Source organism: Gadus macrocephalus, chromosome 4 (assembly GCF_031168955.1).
Source record: "Gadus macrocephalus chromosome 4, ASM3116895v1".
NCBI lineage: Eukaryota > Metazoa > Chordata > Actinopteri > Gadiformes > Gadidae > Gadus > Gadus macrocephalus.
In genome coordinates this window covers 8338164-8355231 of record NC_082385.1, presented here as the reverse complement: position 1 = coordinate 8355231, position 17068 = coordinate 8338164, and the positions used below count along the sequence as shown (strand labels likewise).

Below are 17068 nucleotides of genomic sequence, written 5' to 3'. Positions count from 1 at the left end.
GTCCATGGTTAGTTGTATCTCTTCTTCTATGTGGTTCAACTGAGTTTGGGTAAGAACTCAATATTTTTTCTGTTCTTATTCGTCTGTGTGCATGCACTTCACTTTTTGTTCATACGTGTGTGTGTGTGTGTGTGTGTGTGTGTGTGTGTGTGTGTGTGTGTGTGTGTGTGTGTGTGTGTGTGTGTGTGTGTGTGTGTGTGTGTGTGTGTGTGTGTGTGTGTGTGTGTGTGTGTGTGTGTGTGTGTGTGTGTGTGTGTGTGTGTGTGTGTGTGTGTGTGTGTGTTTTCTGATGGTGGTATAGCTCCAGCCTGTTTATAGGAAGCATTGCTGGTTGGACGGCGTGCAGACACCACAACTCTTTCCGCTGGCTGACATTGATGGTAGAGTTTAATTTTGGGGTTTCTGGGTAAACGCCTTTAGAAGCATGCAATAACAAACAACAGAAGCTCTGATAGTCATATGCTGCTACTGTTAAGTGCTCTTCAATTACGACTTATGACCAGTATGCTCCTCAACTGGTCTCACAGAGTGACAACATACCAGTGCCAAAGACTCCGAGCAGTTGCTAAATCCATGTCCCTTTTTTGTAGATGATCATCAGTCGCCTTAAACCTACCAGGTTCCTGGACCCGCAACTTATTCATTAATGGTCAACATTAATGCTGTCTCTAGTTTATTACGTTGTGATGTTCAGATGCTATTTTGCCCAAAGTATCTCTTCTTGTCCTTTAATTGTCATTAGGAGCTTTTGTGGGGTCGGCCCTACAACTCCATCTAGCGCTGAACAGGATTTTAGAGTCTGGCTTATGAAATTGGCGCTGTTATGAATATTGTGTTCCAGCAAGGGGTTGAGGCTCTGGTAAATGTAAACAGAGTCTATAGACGTTATAAAAAAGAGTCAACCTCCTCACAGCAATTATCAATTTAACGAATGTGCCGCATGGATTGATGGATTTAATAGGCAAAATATAACCTGAAAACACGTCAACATCCTGCATCACACTTTTCTTTTGCTGAGTCAAACAAAAATATGAAACACATTATTATGCCACATTATTTGGACTTTATTTATTCATTCATACATTTGATCAAAAATGCAATTTCAAATACATTTTATCCACAGGCAATTTCAATACATACAAACATGTGTGTTTGTGTCTGCGACTGTGTTTTTGTGTTGTTGTTGGGGAGTCTATGTGTGTGCGTTGGGCTGTACGCTTTTTTTGTGGGTGGAACCCAAACCAAACCGCCTCTCAAAGCCCACTCGTACTGCGGGCGGAGAAGCTCTGAGATCATTTGTGATGTGGAGTTTTCAACACAGCATAAACAGGAAGAGGAAGTAGAGGAACAAAGAGAGGAGGGCTTTATTCTTTACATAAATAATATATGTATGCATGAATATGAATAAATAAATAAAAACTGGCCATTAGTTTTATATATAACTAAACTATATATTCTTCGTCCTCTTGACAGCACAAAGATGAGGTTATATTGAGGAAGTAGAGCCCTGTATTGGTATTAAAGACTTGGTCATGGTCACATCCTCTTAGTATTGATGGCTGAGTAGGTGCTGAACTCTGAGGGTTGGACTCTCTTCTTTTTAGGTCTCTGAGAACGTAGAGGGATATCCAGTGTAGCGTAACACAGGCCAACTTCATCCTGAGAGAGACATATAACCATCAATACCACTGATACATCATTACCCTACTTCACTCTCTGCTACACCATTACATCATCAACATACTGTACACTCTACTGTAACCTACGTCATCAACATAATGTACACTTTGATAAACCATTACATCATGAACACGCATCATAGTATTACATCATTAACATAATGGTTGGCTTCCCGTCTCAAATCAAACTATTGAACACTGCTAAAGTGTGTCCCTTGTTAGACCCTTATGAGGTGACTCTACAGGAAGAAGCTACTTCCTGTAGAGCACTTCTCTTCCTGCGTCTAATAGCACCTGACTATCACTGAACATTGGGTCCATTGATGTTCATTCAGCCTTCAGTAAACATCTTTGTACAGCGCTCCACCACAACCTGTAAATGTACTCCATACTGTCCTCTACCATTACATCACAAATGTACCTAAGTATATGAACTATACGTTACCTGGTTCCTGATTGATGTTACATCTCTAATGCTGGGTGATGTCTGAGCAACATGGAGGTCTTCATCTTAAAGAAACACAAACAGTCATCATAAGGCCACAAAACCAGCACAGTGGCTGTTTCTACGGAAGACAATATGTAGTGTAGGTGTTCTCAAGACACAGAAGATGACAGTCAACAGAGATATATACGCTACCTTTCCTTCTGCAGCGGAGGTAGACGACCAAGGATGAGAGGAGGGAGAGGAGAAGAGCAGAGGAGGGACACAGGATGACCAGCAGCACCCAGCAATGTCCACAGTCTGGAGCAGCAGGGTCTACAGCACCAGCATCTAAAGGGATATCTAAGGACACATAATGTTGTTCAAATTCAGCGGTGCTAGTTCTTAAATTTTTACAATCTTGGTTCATAGAAGTTAAGTTTGTTCGACCACTGTTCAGGATATAACTCCTGAATGCTCCTGCCCACTAGGTGACTATTAAAGATTGGAAGGACTTTGGCAGTACACACTATACGACCGGTCTTGAAAATCAGTGGTGGACTACGCTATCGGGTCATTTGTTTCCTCCCGTTGTCTGTTCCCACCATCATCGCCGATTTCAGTCTCAGCCCCCTCTACACGACGCAGTCTGGCCCGATAATACTAAACTGGTTTGAAAAAGACTTTGCCCTCCTACCCATTTACGTGTCTCTAGACACCACACACTAAACAACCAGCAGAGCCGACCTCAGCCCTGGTCGCTCCCCCCTCTCCCCGTCGGTGAACTCATTATCGTGGGTAAGTCGCCTCGTGGGAAAGGGCCTAAAGCTTTTGCTGAAGGATGCTGGCTGATTTATTTTGATGTTTTCATGAATGAATTTAAATATTGGATATAATAGAGGAACATTTTAATTAATTAAACATTAAATGAATCAGTACGCTCTCTAGCCTGTACAATTGTTCTGACCTTTATCTTAAAAGTGCAGGATGATGGTAGGGATTGTAAATGTAATTGTAATGGTGGAGATGGTAGCGGCACAAGTGCCTCCGATCAGCACATCCTGCCCATCTTTAAAAAGTGCTTGACTTGGAACACATTTGCATAAGATCCCGACATATGATAATAATTTGTATTCATATTAATGAATTTGACCACAAAAAAAGTCAACTTACCAAACAAAATCCTTGTTATTATTTTACCATGTGTCTTGTTTCCTTTTTTCCCACTCTGTTCTTCAGTTCCACAGTAGTAGAGACCAAGGTGAGAATCAGTGATGTTCTTAATCAGTAAGTCGAATGAGTTTGACGAAGCATTCCACATCATATTTAAATGGAAGAAATTTCTTCCATCCTCGCCATAATAAAAAATGCCATTATCTCTGTCCTTCCAATTCAGAGATAGTGTTGGCTGATTTTCATGAGAACAGTTCCTGTACCAAACAAGATTTTCCTTAATTGTGAGTTTACAGTCACAGTATAGAGTAACGTTTTGTCCTGGTCTCACGGTCAGCTCCACTACTGGGTTAGAGAGTACGTCCTGACAGGACACAACAGCACCTGAATGAAAAATACTTTCAATTAGTATTAAGATCAAATGTGCAGCAACATGGAGCAACATATGATGATATATAAATGTGATTTTAAAACACAGAATACTAAACAATCATTACACAGGACATCATATACAACTCATGAAATGTAGCATAAATATTTTACCCAAGATAACGGGAAGAAAGACATACGTCCAGCTCATCATGATGATCTGTGGAGGAGTGAAGACATTTGATACTTTCATCGCACCCATTTGACTGAAGGCGGAAGGATTAAAAATGACTTGTGATTGGTTGGCATTGTGGAAAATGTTGCGGTTATTTCTATCTGCGTATCAGGCGAGGTGATATGACCTGAGTTTCATTACATTTCCATATTAGATTAAACTAAATTTTTATTGTCATGGATGTACACACACAATTTCAGTTGGCATCAAGCAAAATAGAGCAAACTTGTTCGGAATACATTTTGCTTTAATAAATTATTCATATATTTTATATTACAATACAAATACAAATAAAAATATGTCAGAAAACATGTAAACATTTTTATTTGGTAATTATTCAACTATACTTTTTCTAGCAATAAGTTTTCTTAATCACCAATGATCAGAGGGAATCAAACCTAGTTTTGGCAAAGTGAAAACCTGGGATAAATAAGTGGCTCCTGAACTGGCTGACACATTGCAGTAAACCATGGATCCTAAGTGTCATACATTCTTAAAATAAATTAAGGCTTTTGTAAATTCACAGGAACCCTTTGTCCATTGTTAGTTTTATCTCTTTTGCATCTCTCCTATGTGGTTCAACTGAGTGTGGGTATGAACTTTTTTTCTGTTCATATTCATCTGTCTGTGTGCATACACTTCACTTTTTGTTCATACGTGTGTGTGTGTGTGTGTGTGTGTGTGTGTGTGTGTGTGTGTGTGTGTGTGTGTGTGTGTGTGTGTGTGTGTGTGTGTGTGTGTGTGTGTGTGTGTGTGTGTGTGTGTGTGTGTGTGTGTGTGTGTGTGTGTGTGTGTGTGTGTGTGTGTGTGTGTGTGTGTGTTTTCTGATGGTGGTATAGCTTCTGCCTGTTTATAGGAAGCATTGCTGGTTGGACGGCGTGCAGACACCACAACTCTTTCCGCTGGCTGACATTGATGGTAAAGTTCATTTTGGGGTTTCTAACGCCTCTAGAAGCATGCAATAAAAAACAACACAAGCTCTGATAGTTTTTCTTAGGCTTCAACTGTGAAGTGCTTATGACCAGTATGCTCCTCAACTGGTCTCGCAGATGGACAACATACCAGTGCCAAAGACTCAGAGCAGTTACTGAATCCATGTTCCTTTTTGTAGATGATCATCAGTCGCCTTAAACCTCCCCCGTTCCTGGACCCACAACTTAGTCATTAATGGTCAACATTAATGCTGTCTCTAGTTTATTAAGTATTTAAACTAATTGAATAATCCTAATAGCACAGTGATCACTCAAGTCATTTGGGAAAATACCAATCTGCCTGCATTTGTTAGGTTTGTTTATTAAAATTATATCAATTAAAGTTAACAGAATCACAGAAAGCCTTTAAGTCATTTTGAATCATCTTTTATCCAGTCCCAATTTAAATCACCAAGCAGAATAATTTCTTTGTGATTTAAAATATCTGCAAGCACAGCTGAGAGTGATGATGAAGTATCTTTAAGAGTTAACGCGCACCTGTGCACCTGTGCACCTGTGCACCTGTGCACCTGTGCACCTGTGCACCTGTGCACCTGTGCACCTGTGCACCTGTGCACCTAAGAGTCTTCAATTTGGCGGCTCTAGCCACACACAAAGTGACACACAATGCATCATTTTAGAACAGGCGGAAATGATGAATGAGCATTTATTTTATTTACGAAATGACTTCAATTATATATTTTTTTTATAAGGTCAGTTAAACCTCCACTGATTAACCTGAGTTGGGCCCTTGCAGAATGTCGTTGTTTTACTTGGCAGAAAACCGCAAGGGTTATTTTAGACCTTTATCGAAGAGATTCAAAACATTATCATCAAGTGTTCTATTCGTTTGTTCAGTGTGTAATTTTAGTCTCCATGGAAAATGCTACAATTAGTTTATAACGAAGGTGACCAAATGAAGATAATCTTGCCATGCCAACACACTCTATCTATACCACTTTGTTGCACTTAAGAGTTGGAAATGGACTGAACATGCTTACAATAAATTGACGAGAAGTAGACAGGAAAACCACAACAGCACCCTGTAGCTGAAAAACACCGCTGTCTTTAGAAACTGATTCGTTATCACCAAGTACCAAACACTGTGCTCTTGGCTTAGAGCTCCAGGAAATACGTTTTTAGAGAAAAAAAAGGTTGAAGAAAATATGTACACCAACATCAAACGTTGTCAAAATGCCAATCACACTTACTCAAGCTAGGGTGTGCAGACAATAGAAATAACCCTCTGAATTAGAAGACCTCTCGTGTTTTACAACAGCCCTAATGAAACAAGTTAAGAAATATCATCAAATATCATTCAGAAGTGTCCACCAACCCAAACTGTTTGAACTGAAAAAAAAGATATGTGCGGTTTCTTAGCCTATTAATGGGAAATGAGACAGGATTATATTGCCACACGCTATTTTCATCATTGAAAACTAAAGATATGTAAACATGAATGAAATAACTGTTCCTTTCAAGGCTTCCAGGCAAATAACAGTTTCATGCCAAGCATCGTGAGTCAGCATGGCCTTGCATCTTACCCACCAACATGTCTTATGTGTGGCTCTCAAGCCCACACACGAACACAAACAAAGAAGAGGAGGTTTCGTCTGCTGCTTGTGCGGAATCTCAGACACACACAGAGGCCCTGACATCGTGGCGGTCAAAACGGTGACGATGTCATGTCCCTGTGCCTCAGTACATCTCCATCTGGTAGTGAACACGGTTAGTGTTCTGGTAGCATTTTACAATAAGGGAACATTAATTAACTAGAAATAACCATGGGTGAATGCAGTTATACAAATAATTATATTGCATTAGCATAGTAGGCCTAGTTGTAAACTTGTTTTTGCAGGGAATTTTCACTATTGTCGTTACAATTTAAGTTCTCCTTCATGGAAATCTTTTTGATAACGCTAATCTACTATTTCTTTAGTCCAACAAAACCAGAAATCTTGTCTCCAGGTCTCTACGGGGACGTACATTGACGCATGCTTTTGCACTAACATTTAGGGCAAAAGCGCCCGTCAACGAACGTCCCCAAAAATAGGCTGCAATGTGATCATATACGCACAAACATGAACACAGTCAGTAAATGATTACAAGATTAGTTGACTGTTAAATAACTTTGAGTTAATTCATATTACTGCAATAACTAACTTTAATTGATGGTTAATTGATGGAGCCTTATTGTAAAAAGTTACCTGTATTTTTGTTGTAATGATGTGTTCTAAAAGGTGTTACAGGATATTTAAGGGGCCAAACATTAAAACCAACGCAGAATAGCTATAGCCAGTTAAAGATCATAATCTGATACACACAGACGCCTGTGTATATTACCCTTCACTCAAACTTACTACATAGTAAACAATAAACAGCAAACAATTTCTAATAATGTAGCAAATAAACATAGCAAAAAAACACATTATTGGATTTATACTATGGACAAACAATATGCAAGCAGTATATGGTATTTAAAACATATGTCAAAACAAGCTTTATTTTATCACATGTTTGCACTCTCTTGAGACTGATATAGCTATATTATATAATATATATATAACTATACATAACTAAACTATATATTCTTCCTCCTCTTGACAGCATAAAGATGAGGTCATATTGAGGAAGTAGAGCCCTGTATTGGTATTAAAGACTTGGTCATGGTCACATCCTCTTAGTATTGATGGCTGAGTAGGTGCTGAACTCTGAGGGTTGGACTATCTTCTTTTTAGGTCTCTGAGAACGTAGAGGGATATCCAGTGTAGCGTAACACAGGCCAACTTCATCCTGAGAGAGACATATAACCATCAATACCACTGATACATCATTACCCTACTTCACTCTCTGCTACACCATTACATCATCAACATACTGTACACTCTACTGTAACGTACGTCATCAACATAATGTACACTTTGAAAAACCATAACATCATCAACACACATCACAGTATTACATCATCAACATAATGGTTGGTTTCCCGTCTCAAATCAAACTATTGAACACTGCTAAAGTGTTTCCTTTGTTAGACCCTTATGAGGTGACTCTACAGGAGGAAGCTACTTCCTGTAGAGCACTTCTCTTCCTGCGTCTAATAGCACCTGACTATCACTGAACATCGGGTCCATTGATGTTCATTCAGCCTTCAGTAAACATCTTTGTACAGCGCTCCACCACAACCTGTAAATGTACTCCATACTGTCCTCTACCATTACATCACAAATGTACCTGAGTATATGAACTATACGTTACCTGGTTCCTGATTGATGTTACATCTCTACTGCTGGGTGATGTCTGAGCAACATGGAGGTCTTCATCTTAAAGAAACACAAACAGTCATTATAAGGCCACAAAACCAGCAAAGGGAGACAGTGGCGGTTTCTACGGAAGACAATATGTAGCGTAGGTGTTCTCAAGATGCAGAAGAGGCCAGTTAACAGAGATGTATACGCTACCTTTCCTTCTGCAGCGGAGGTAGACGACCAAGGATGAGAGGAGGGAGAGGAGAAGAGCAGAGGAGGGACACAGGATGACCAGCAGCACCCAGCAATATCCACAGTCTGGAGCAGCAGGGTCTACAGCACCGGCATCTAAAGGGATATCTAAGGACACATAATGTTCAAATTCAGCTGTGCTAGTTCTTACATTTTTACAATCTTGGTTCATAGAAGTTAAGTTTGTTCGACCACTGTCCAGAATATAACTCCTGAATGCTCCTGCCCACTAGGTGACTATTAAAGATGGGAAGGACTTTGGCAGTACACACCATACGACTGGTCTTGACAATCAGTGGTGGTCTACGCCATCGGGTCATTTGTTTCCTCCCGTTGTCTGTTCCCACCGTTATCGCCGATTTCAGTCTCAGTCCCCTCTACACGACGCAGTCAGGCCCGATAATACTAAACTGGTTTGAAAAGACTTTGCCCTCCTACCCCTAAGGGGGGCAGCACATTTACGTGTCTCTAGACCGCGTACACTAAACAACCATCAGAGCCGACCTCAGCCCTGGTCGCTCCCCCCTCTCCCCGTCGGTGAACTCATAATCGTGGGTGAGTCGCCTCGTGGGAAAGGGACGAAAGCTTTGGCTGAAGGATGCTGGCTGATTTATTATGATGTTTTCATGAATGAATTAATTTAAATATTGGATATAATAGAGGAACATTTTAATTTATTAAACATTAAATGAATCAGTACGCTCTCTAGCCTCTACAATTGTTCTGACCTTTATCTTAAAAGTGCAGGACGATCGTAGGGATAGTAAATGTAATTGTAATGGTGGAGATGGTAGCGGCACAAATGCCTCCAATCAGCACATCCTGCCCATCTTTAAAAAGTGCTTGACTTGGAACACATTTGCATAAGATCCCGATATATGATAATAATTTGAATTCTCATTAATGAATTTGACCAAAAAAATTGTCAACTTACCAAACAAAATCCTTGTGATTATTTTACCATATGTGTCGATGTATTTTGTCTTGTTTCCTTTTTTCCCACTCTGTTCTTCAGTTCCACAGTAGTAGAGACCAAGGTGAGAATCAGTGATGTTCTTAATCAGTAAGTCGTATGAGTCTGACGAAGCGTTCCACAGAATATTTAAATGGAAAAAGTTTGTTCCATTCTCTTCATATTCAAAAATTCCATTATCTCTGTCCTTCCAATTCAGAGTTAGTATTGGCTGGTTTTCATGAGAACAGTTCCTGTACCAAACGATATTTACATTAGTTGTGAGTTTACAGTCACAGTATAGAGTAATGTTTTGTCCTGGTCTCACGGGCAGCTCCACTGCTGGGTTAGAGAGTACGTCCTGACAGGACACAACAGCACCTGAACGAAAAATACTTTCAATTATAATTAAGATCAAATGTGCAGCAACATGGAGCAACATATGATGATGTATAAATGTGATTTTAAAACACCAAATACCCATCATACCTTACACAGGACATCATATGCAACTCATGCATTATTGAAATAGAAATTTTAACGTAAATATTTTACCCAAGATGACGGGAAGAAAGACATAAGTCCAGCTCATCATGATGATCTGTGGAGGAGTGAAGACATTTGATACTTTCATCACACCCATTTGACTGAAGGCGGAAGGATTAAAAATGACTTGTGATTGGTTGGCCTTGTGGAAAATGTTGCGGTTATTTCTATCCGCGTATCAGGCGAGGTGATACGACGTGAGTTTTGTTACATTTCCATGTAAGATTAAACTTTTTTTTTTTTTTTCCTTTTATTGTCAAGGGTGCACACATAGAAATTTGGCATCAAACAAGATAGAGAAAGCTTCTTTTATTTTACATTACAATACAAATATAAATAACAATATGGCAGAAAACATGTTAACATTTTTGTTTAGTAATTATTCAACAATATTTTTTCTAGCATTAAGTTTTCTTAATAACCAATGATACAGAAATCTTTGGTATTAATTGAATTCATTTTTTCATCCACAACCATCTGACAAACCATGTTTTCATATATTAATAGCATTTGGCGGCATCACAGGGAATCAAACCTAACTTTTGGCACGGTGAAAACCTGGGATAAATAAGTGGCTCCTGAACTGGCTGACACATTGCAGTAAACCATGGATCCTAAGTGTCATACATTCTTAAAATAAATTAAGGCATTTGTAAATTCACAGGAACCCTTTGTCCATGGTTAGTTGTATCTCTTCTTCATCTCTCCTATGTGAACTCAAATTTTTTTTTTGTAATTATTCATCAGTCTGTGTGCATGCACTTCACTTTTTGTTCATACGTATGTGTGTGTGTGTGTGTGTGTGTGTGTGTGTGTGTGTGTGTGTGTGTGTGTGTGTGTGTGTGTGTGTGTGTGTGTGTGTGTGTGTGTGTGTGTGTTTGTGTGTGTGTGTGTGTTTGTGTGTGTGTGTGTGTGTGTGTGTGTGTGTGTGTGTGTGTGTGTGTGTGTGTGTGTGTGTGTGTGTGTGTGTGTGTGTGTGTGTGTGTGTGTGTGTGTTTTCTGATGGTGGTATAGCTTCTGGCTGTTTATAGGAAGCATTGCTTGTTGGACGGCGTGCAGACACCACAACTCTTTCCGCTGGCTGACATTGATGGTAGAGTTTCATTTTGGGGTTTCTGGGTCAACGCCTTTAGAAGCATGCAATAACAAACAACAGAAGCTCTGATAGTCTTATGCTGCTACTGTTAAGTGCTCTTCAATTACGACTTATGACCAGTATGCTCCTCAACTGGTCTCACAGAGTGACAAAACACCAGTGCCAAAGACTCCGAGCAGTTGCTAAATCCATGTCCCATTTTTGTAGATGATCATCAGTCGCCATAAACCTACCAGGTTCCGGGACCCACAACTTATTCATTAATGGTCAACATTAATGCTGTCTCTAGTTTATTACGTTTTGTTGTTCAGATGCTATTTTGCCCAAAGTATCTCTTATTGCCCTGTAATTGTCATTAGGAGCTTTTGTGGGGTCGGCCCTACAACTCCATCTAGCGCTGAACAGGATTTTAGAGTCTGGCTTATGAAATTGGCGCTGTTATGAATATTGTGTTCCAGCAAGGGGTTGAGGCGCTGGTAAATGTAAACAGAGTCTATAGACGTTATAAAAAAGAGTCAACCTCCTCACAGCAATTATCAATTTAACGAATGTGCCGCATGGATTGATGGATTTAATAGGCAAAATATAACCTGAAAACACGTCAACATCCTGCATCACACTTTTCTTTTGCTGAGTCAAACAAAAATATGAAACACATTATTATGCCACATTATTTGGACTTTATTTATTCATTCATACATTTGATCAAAAATGCAATTTCAAATACATTTTATCCACAGGCAATTTCAATACATACAAACATGTGTGTTTGTGTCTGCGACTGTGTGTTTTTGTGTTGTTGTTGGGGAGTCTATGTGTGTGCGTTGGGCTGTATGCTTTTTTTGTGGGAGGAACCCTAACCAAACCGCCTCTCAAAGCCCACTCGTACTGCGGGCGGAGAAGCTCTGAGATCATTTGTGATGTGGAGTTTTCAACACAGCATAAACAGGAAGAGGAAGTAGAGGAACAAAGAGAGGAGGGCTTTATTCTTTATATAAATAATATATGTATGCATGAATATGAATAAATAAATAAAAACTGGCCATTCGTTTTATATATAACTAAACTATATATTCTTCGTCCTCTTGACAGCACAAAGATGAGGTCATATTGAGGAAGTAGAGCCCTGTATTGGTATTAAAGACTTGGTCATGGTCACATCCTCTTAGTATTGATGGCTGAGTAGGTGCTGAACTCTGAGGGTTGGACTCTCTTCTTTTTAGGTCTCTGAGAACGTAGAGGGATATCCAGTGTAGCGTAACACAGGCCAACTTCATCCTGAGAGAGACATATAACCATCAATACCACTGATACATCATTACCCTACTTCACTCTCTGCTACACCATTACATCATCAATATACTGTACACTCTACTGTAACCTACGTCATCAACATAATGTACACTTTGATAAACCATTACATCATCAACACACATCATAGTATTACATAATCAACATAATAGTTGGTTTCCCTTCTCAAATCAAACTATTGAACACTGCTAAAGTGTGTCCCTTGTTAGACCCTCATGAGGCGACTCTACAGGAAGAAGCTACTTCCTGTAGAGCACTTCTCTTCCTGCGTCTAATAGCACCTGACTATCACTGAACATTGGGTCCATTGATGTTCATTCAGCCTTCAGTAAACATCTTTGTACAGCGCTCAACCATAACCTGTAAATGTACTCCATACTGTCCTCTACCATTACATCACAAATGTACCTGAGTATATGAACTATACGTTACCTGGTTCCTGATTGATGTTACATCTCTACTGCTGGGTGATGTCTGAGCAACATGGAGGTCTTCATCTTAAAGAAACACAAACAGTCATTATAAGGCCACAAAACCAGCAAAGGGAGACAGTGGCTGCTACGACGGAAGACAATATGTAGCGTAGGTGTTCTCAAGATGCAGAAGAGGCCAGTTAACAGAGATATATACGCTACCTTTCCTTCTGCAGCGGAGGTAGACGACCAAGGATGAGAGGAGGGAGAGGAGAAGAGCAGAGGAGGGACACAGGACGACCAGCAGCATCCAGCAATGTCCACAGCCTGGAGCAGCAGGGTCCCCAACACCTGCAGGAAAGGCATCAAATATATATATATATAAATATATATTTTCGGAGACTAAATGAAATAAAAACACTGGGTTTTTACCTTCTTACAATCTACTGCTGTATTGTCATCACAGATAACTAAACGTACATTTAGAATGTAATAGAACAGTCAATTAATCAATCAATCAATGAGGCATATTTAATGAATCGATTGGTTCTCTCCATCATCAAAAACAAAAACATCCAAATACCACTAATGTCATACTTACCAAGTAAAATCCTTGTGGTTGAATTTCCATATGTGTAGACAAATTTGATTAATCCTTTATCCAGAGTAAGTTTTTTTGGAGTTCAGCAGTAGTATAGTCCCAGGTGAGTTTCACTGATGCTGTTAATCAGTAAATCATACGAGCTCGTAGATATGTTCCAATTAAAATTATAATGTAAATATTTTCTTTCATATGAGTAATGAATTTCCTTTTTTGGATTGGCTTCAACGGTTTCCAATACAAATGTTGGCTGATTTTCATGAGAACAATTTCTGAACCAAATGATATAAACACCAGTTGAGGAATTACAGTCACAGTATAGAGTAACGTTTTCTCCTGGTCTCACAATCAGCTCCAATACTGGGTTAGAGAGTACGTCCTGACAGGACACAAAAGCACCGGAATGAAAAATATATTCAGAATATGAAGAAACACACAGGAACATGATACATGACAACATATGAAGCTCTTATATGTTAAAACCCCACATACAAATTACACAGTTTGTTGTTCAACAACAAATATGTTGTAGCCTACGCTACAGCGTATACAACTCATGTATTTTTAAAATAGAAATAATAAAAATATTACTTTACCCAAGATAACGCGTAGAAATATATACATCCATTTCATGGTGATGATCCGTTGAGGAGTAAAGACATTTGATACCTTTCTGACGCCCATTAGACTGAAGGCGTGAAGATGAAAAAGAACTTGTGATTGGCTGACATTGCGGAAAATGTTGTGGTTATTTCTCTCAGCGTACCAGGAGAGGTTTGATTGTCAGAACACGATTTCCTGGGCTGAGACGATTTTATGTTCAATCTAATATTAGATTAAACACAACATTAATTTGAATTGAAATATGCACAAAAATATATTCTTAGAGTTGGAGGCCAAAGAGGGAATCAAACCCTGAAACTAAGTCAGTTTTGGCAAGGTGGGAAACTGGAATTAACAAAGTGGTGGCTCACTAACTACAGGCTGAAACATTGCGGTAAATGCTTGATCCTTAGTGTGAAAATGTATTCACCCATACTGTTCAATTGAGTGTGTGCATCAACATTACATTTTGTCTTTTCTTGTTCATGTTAATGTCATGTGCATACAAATGTCTGTGGTTATATATGTGTGTGTGTGTGTGTGTGTGTGTGTGTGTGTGTGTGTGTGTGTGTGCGTGCGTGCGTGCGTGCGTGCGTGCGTGCGTGCGTGCGTGCGTGCGTGCGTGCGTGCGTGCGTGCGTGCGTGAGTGCGCGCACGCGCGCGTGTGTGTGTGTGTGTCTGTGCGTGTGTGTGTGTGCGCTTTGCCAGTTGGACTGTGTGCAGAAACCACAAATGTTTCCACTGGCTGTTGTTGGTAGTAGTTTGATTTTGGGATTTCTGGGTAAACCCTGCAGAAGAAGCCAAACAAACAACTCTCTGTTCTTCCTGTGTGATATTCAGATAACCATCCAAGACCCCTTTTCTTCTGTTTGCCATTATGCATCGAACAGACCTTGACCAACCAGCTTCTGCAGCAGAACATTTCAATGTAAAGAGATGGGACATTTGACTGCTAGTTTGTGATATGCATGAGAGGCTGCGATAGTTGTGGTTACCATATAGAATGTTTGTTGAAACAGAGAAAGGCAAGTCTTGTCCTATTTGAGATTTTTGATTTGATTGAATTCTGGGGTGTTATTATCATTAGTGTTGGTATTATTATTAGTAGGAGTGTCATCATTCATATCAGTTAAAAACAAAACATAAGTCTTAGTTTGCTGTGACAGATAAAATCTTTCTTTTGCTTCAAAGGGCCCCTACTTTACCACCAGGTGTGTCTGTGAATGGTCATTTCAACTGGATTCTACCTGCCCTGCCCTATGACTTAGTGCGAGTGTCCACCAAATGTATGCTGGATCGATCAGTCTATCCAGAAAACATCCTGACCTCTAGTGGTAAGATGCAGTTTTACAACAGCCTCACAGACACACTCAGGGCCTGATGCTGTGTGGGGCTTGTAAGAACGTCAGAACATCAGAACATCAGAACAACATTGTCAGAACATCATCGCCCCTTCTTGGTCAAAAAAGTGCCTAAACTTGGAAAGTGGTATTTTGTGAAATCTAGTGGCACCATGCCTTAAGGATTGTGCCTCAAATCATGTAAAAGAGAAAAAGAAGATTGATTTTCCTTACTTTCCCAAAGAGCGTAGCACAGAAGAGGAAGAGATTTGTGGCTTCAGGCTATCCGCAGAGAGAGTTAGTGTTATGACACCTCTGGCCTTTGGGTGTGGTTGTTCGTCCATCTTGAAGTAGGCAGACTGAAAAGACACCCACCACTTTCTTTTGATAGAAATCAATATTTTTTCGTTATATAGAAATAACAAGTAAGTATTCGTGCTTGGCCCGTAGCCTTATTGAGTTATTCTGGTGATCGTATTCTAATGTTCTGGCTCTCATGCCATCCCTGTGTCCAGTCCGACTACCAGCACGTGTACTAAGCCCATGTAGCGAAAGAGAGAAATGACCTTCCTGGAATGTGGCTTTTATACTTCCTGGTTCCAATCAGGAACCAAAGATGCCTGTGGGGAAGAAACAGGAAAACAAGACAAACCCACAAACACAAGCGCCACTTGCAACCCAAGGCACATCAGAGTTAATCACACTCTGTTTCCATGTTCTCCATGACGAGCATTTCGGTCCGGACGATAACACGATCCAGCCCTTATCAGGGACTTTGAGCGCCTCCATCCGGCCCAGGTCCCAGGAGCGTCGGCAGCTGAGGTGCAACCATGGGAACAAGTAACAACTAATATCAACTGAGACTGTCTTAGATTCTACCCGACCCAGAAAGCCTTGAGCTCTTTTCAAAAAAGCTCACTGACCAGAGCCCTGCCAGAACACGTGTTCATCTTGGAGTTGCATTTCAAAGATGGAGATAGTTTAGAGCACGGCAAACAATAAATCATTTGCAAACATACACATCATCATCGCTTGACATTGTTGAAATAGAATCGTTGTCTTAATCTCAAAATTTGGTGCGTTCGGCTCGGCTTGCACTCTTATCTGTTGAGTGCCCTCAACATGGCAACCCGCGTGAGTTTGGGGTCTGGGGAGGTGGGAGCGGGCAGAGACAACTTTCTCCAATTTTGTGAATTTGGACGGACGTACCCATTTTATACGCTTGGTTTAGAGATGACATAATGTAGCTTTAAGTAATCATAGCAAGATAACAAATAAAATCCTTCACCTGGTTCAAGGGATTAAAAACGTGAGCTCTATTGACATTGTTATTGGTGCAGGCATCTGTTTTTGCAAAGTTACAAAGTCACAAAAGCAAATGGAATTGAATATTCTGCAAGTATTCAACAAATTTAAACAAAGAAATGAATTAACAATGACACAGATTCCCCAGGTGCTTCAAACCCTTGTCCTGCGTTTTATCACAACTTGTGGATGGGCGCATTTTATTCATGAGAAACCTTGTGGTTCCAAAGTTGCATAATGCAAGTTTAATGTTTCTGTCAGTGCCTACGTATAGATGGATATTGTTTGATATATTTTGGGCCTAGTGTAAGCAATTTCATTGACTAGGATGTGTGTCATATCTTGACTCTGTACCAACTCCAGCCACTAAGAGCCCAGAGTTGATCAGACAACACCTGACTCAAGAAAGAGAACACAGGAAATCAGGTTCCAGAACCGCTTCTACCAGTTAGTTTTCCCCTCCTTAACTTCAAAGTGTTTGTGTTTTTAACTTCATACGTGTGAGAACCATCCATGGTAAGAAGTTATAGCTATACTGACACGGTTGAAT

The 17068-nt window shown here is 40.0% G+C and overlaps 2 protein-coding genes across 2 annotated transcripts in view; one reads left to right on the top strand and one right to left on the bottom strand.

The window, feature by feature from the left end:
• Window positions 1–17068, top strand: part of fpgs (folylpolyglutamate synthase) — a 108722-nt gene that overhangs the window by 54882 nt on the left and 36772 nt on the right. The window lies entirely within an intron of this gene.
• Window positions 7323–9895, bottom strand: LOC132455873 (uncharacterized). Its single transcript, XM_060049924.1, has 4 exons — window positions 9286–9895; window positions 8313–8459; window positions 8110–8174; window positions 7323–7644 (listed from the first exon to the last, which is right to left on the bottom strand). Exons 1-4 carry the CDS (start codon window positions 9788–9790, stop codon window positions 7522–7524), a joined length of 840 nt encoding a protein of 279 aa, XP_059905907.1. The 5' UTR covers window positions 9791–9895; the 3' UTR covers window positions 7323–7521.

Bases quoted from the DNA above. Each gene is read 5' to 3' on its own strand.
- LOC132455873 (XM_060049924.1), bottom strand. From the start codon at position 9,790: ATGATGGGTATTTGGTGTTTTAAAATCACATTTATACATCATCATATG. The intron at 8,460-9,285 runs GTAAGTTGACAA...ATGTGTCCTTAG, and splicing joins AATCACAAGGATTTTGTTTG to ATATCCCTTTAGATGCCGGT. The intron at 7,645-8,109 runs GTAACGTATAGT...TGTCTCTCTCAG, and splicing joins TAACATCAATCAGGAACCAG to GATGAAGTTGGCCTGTGTTA.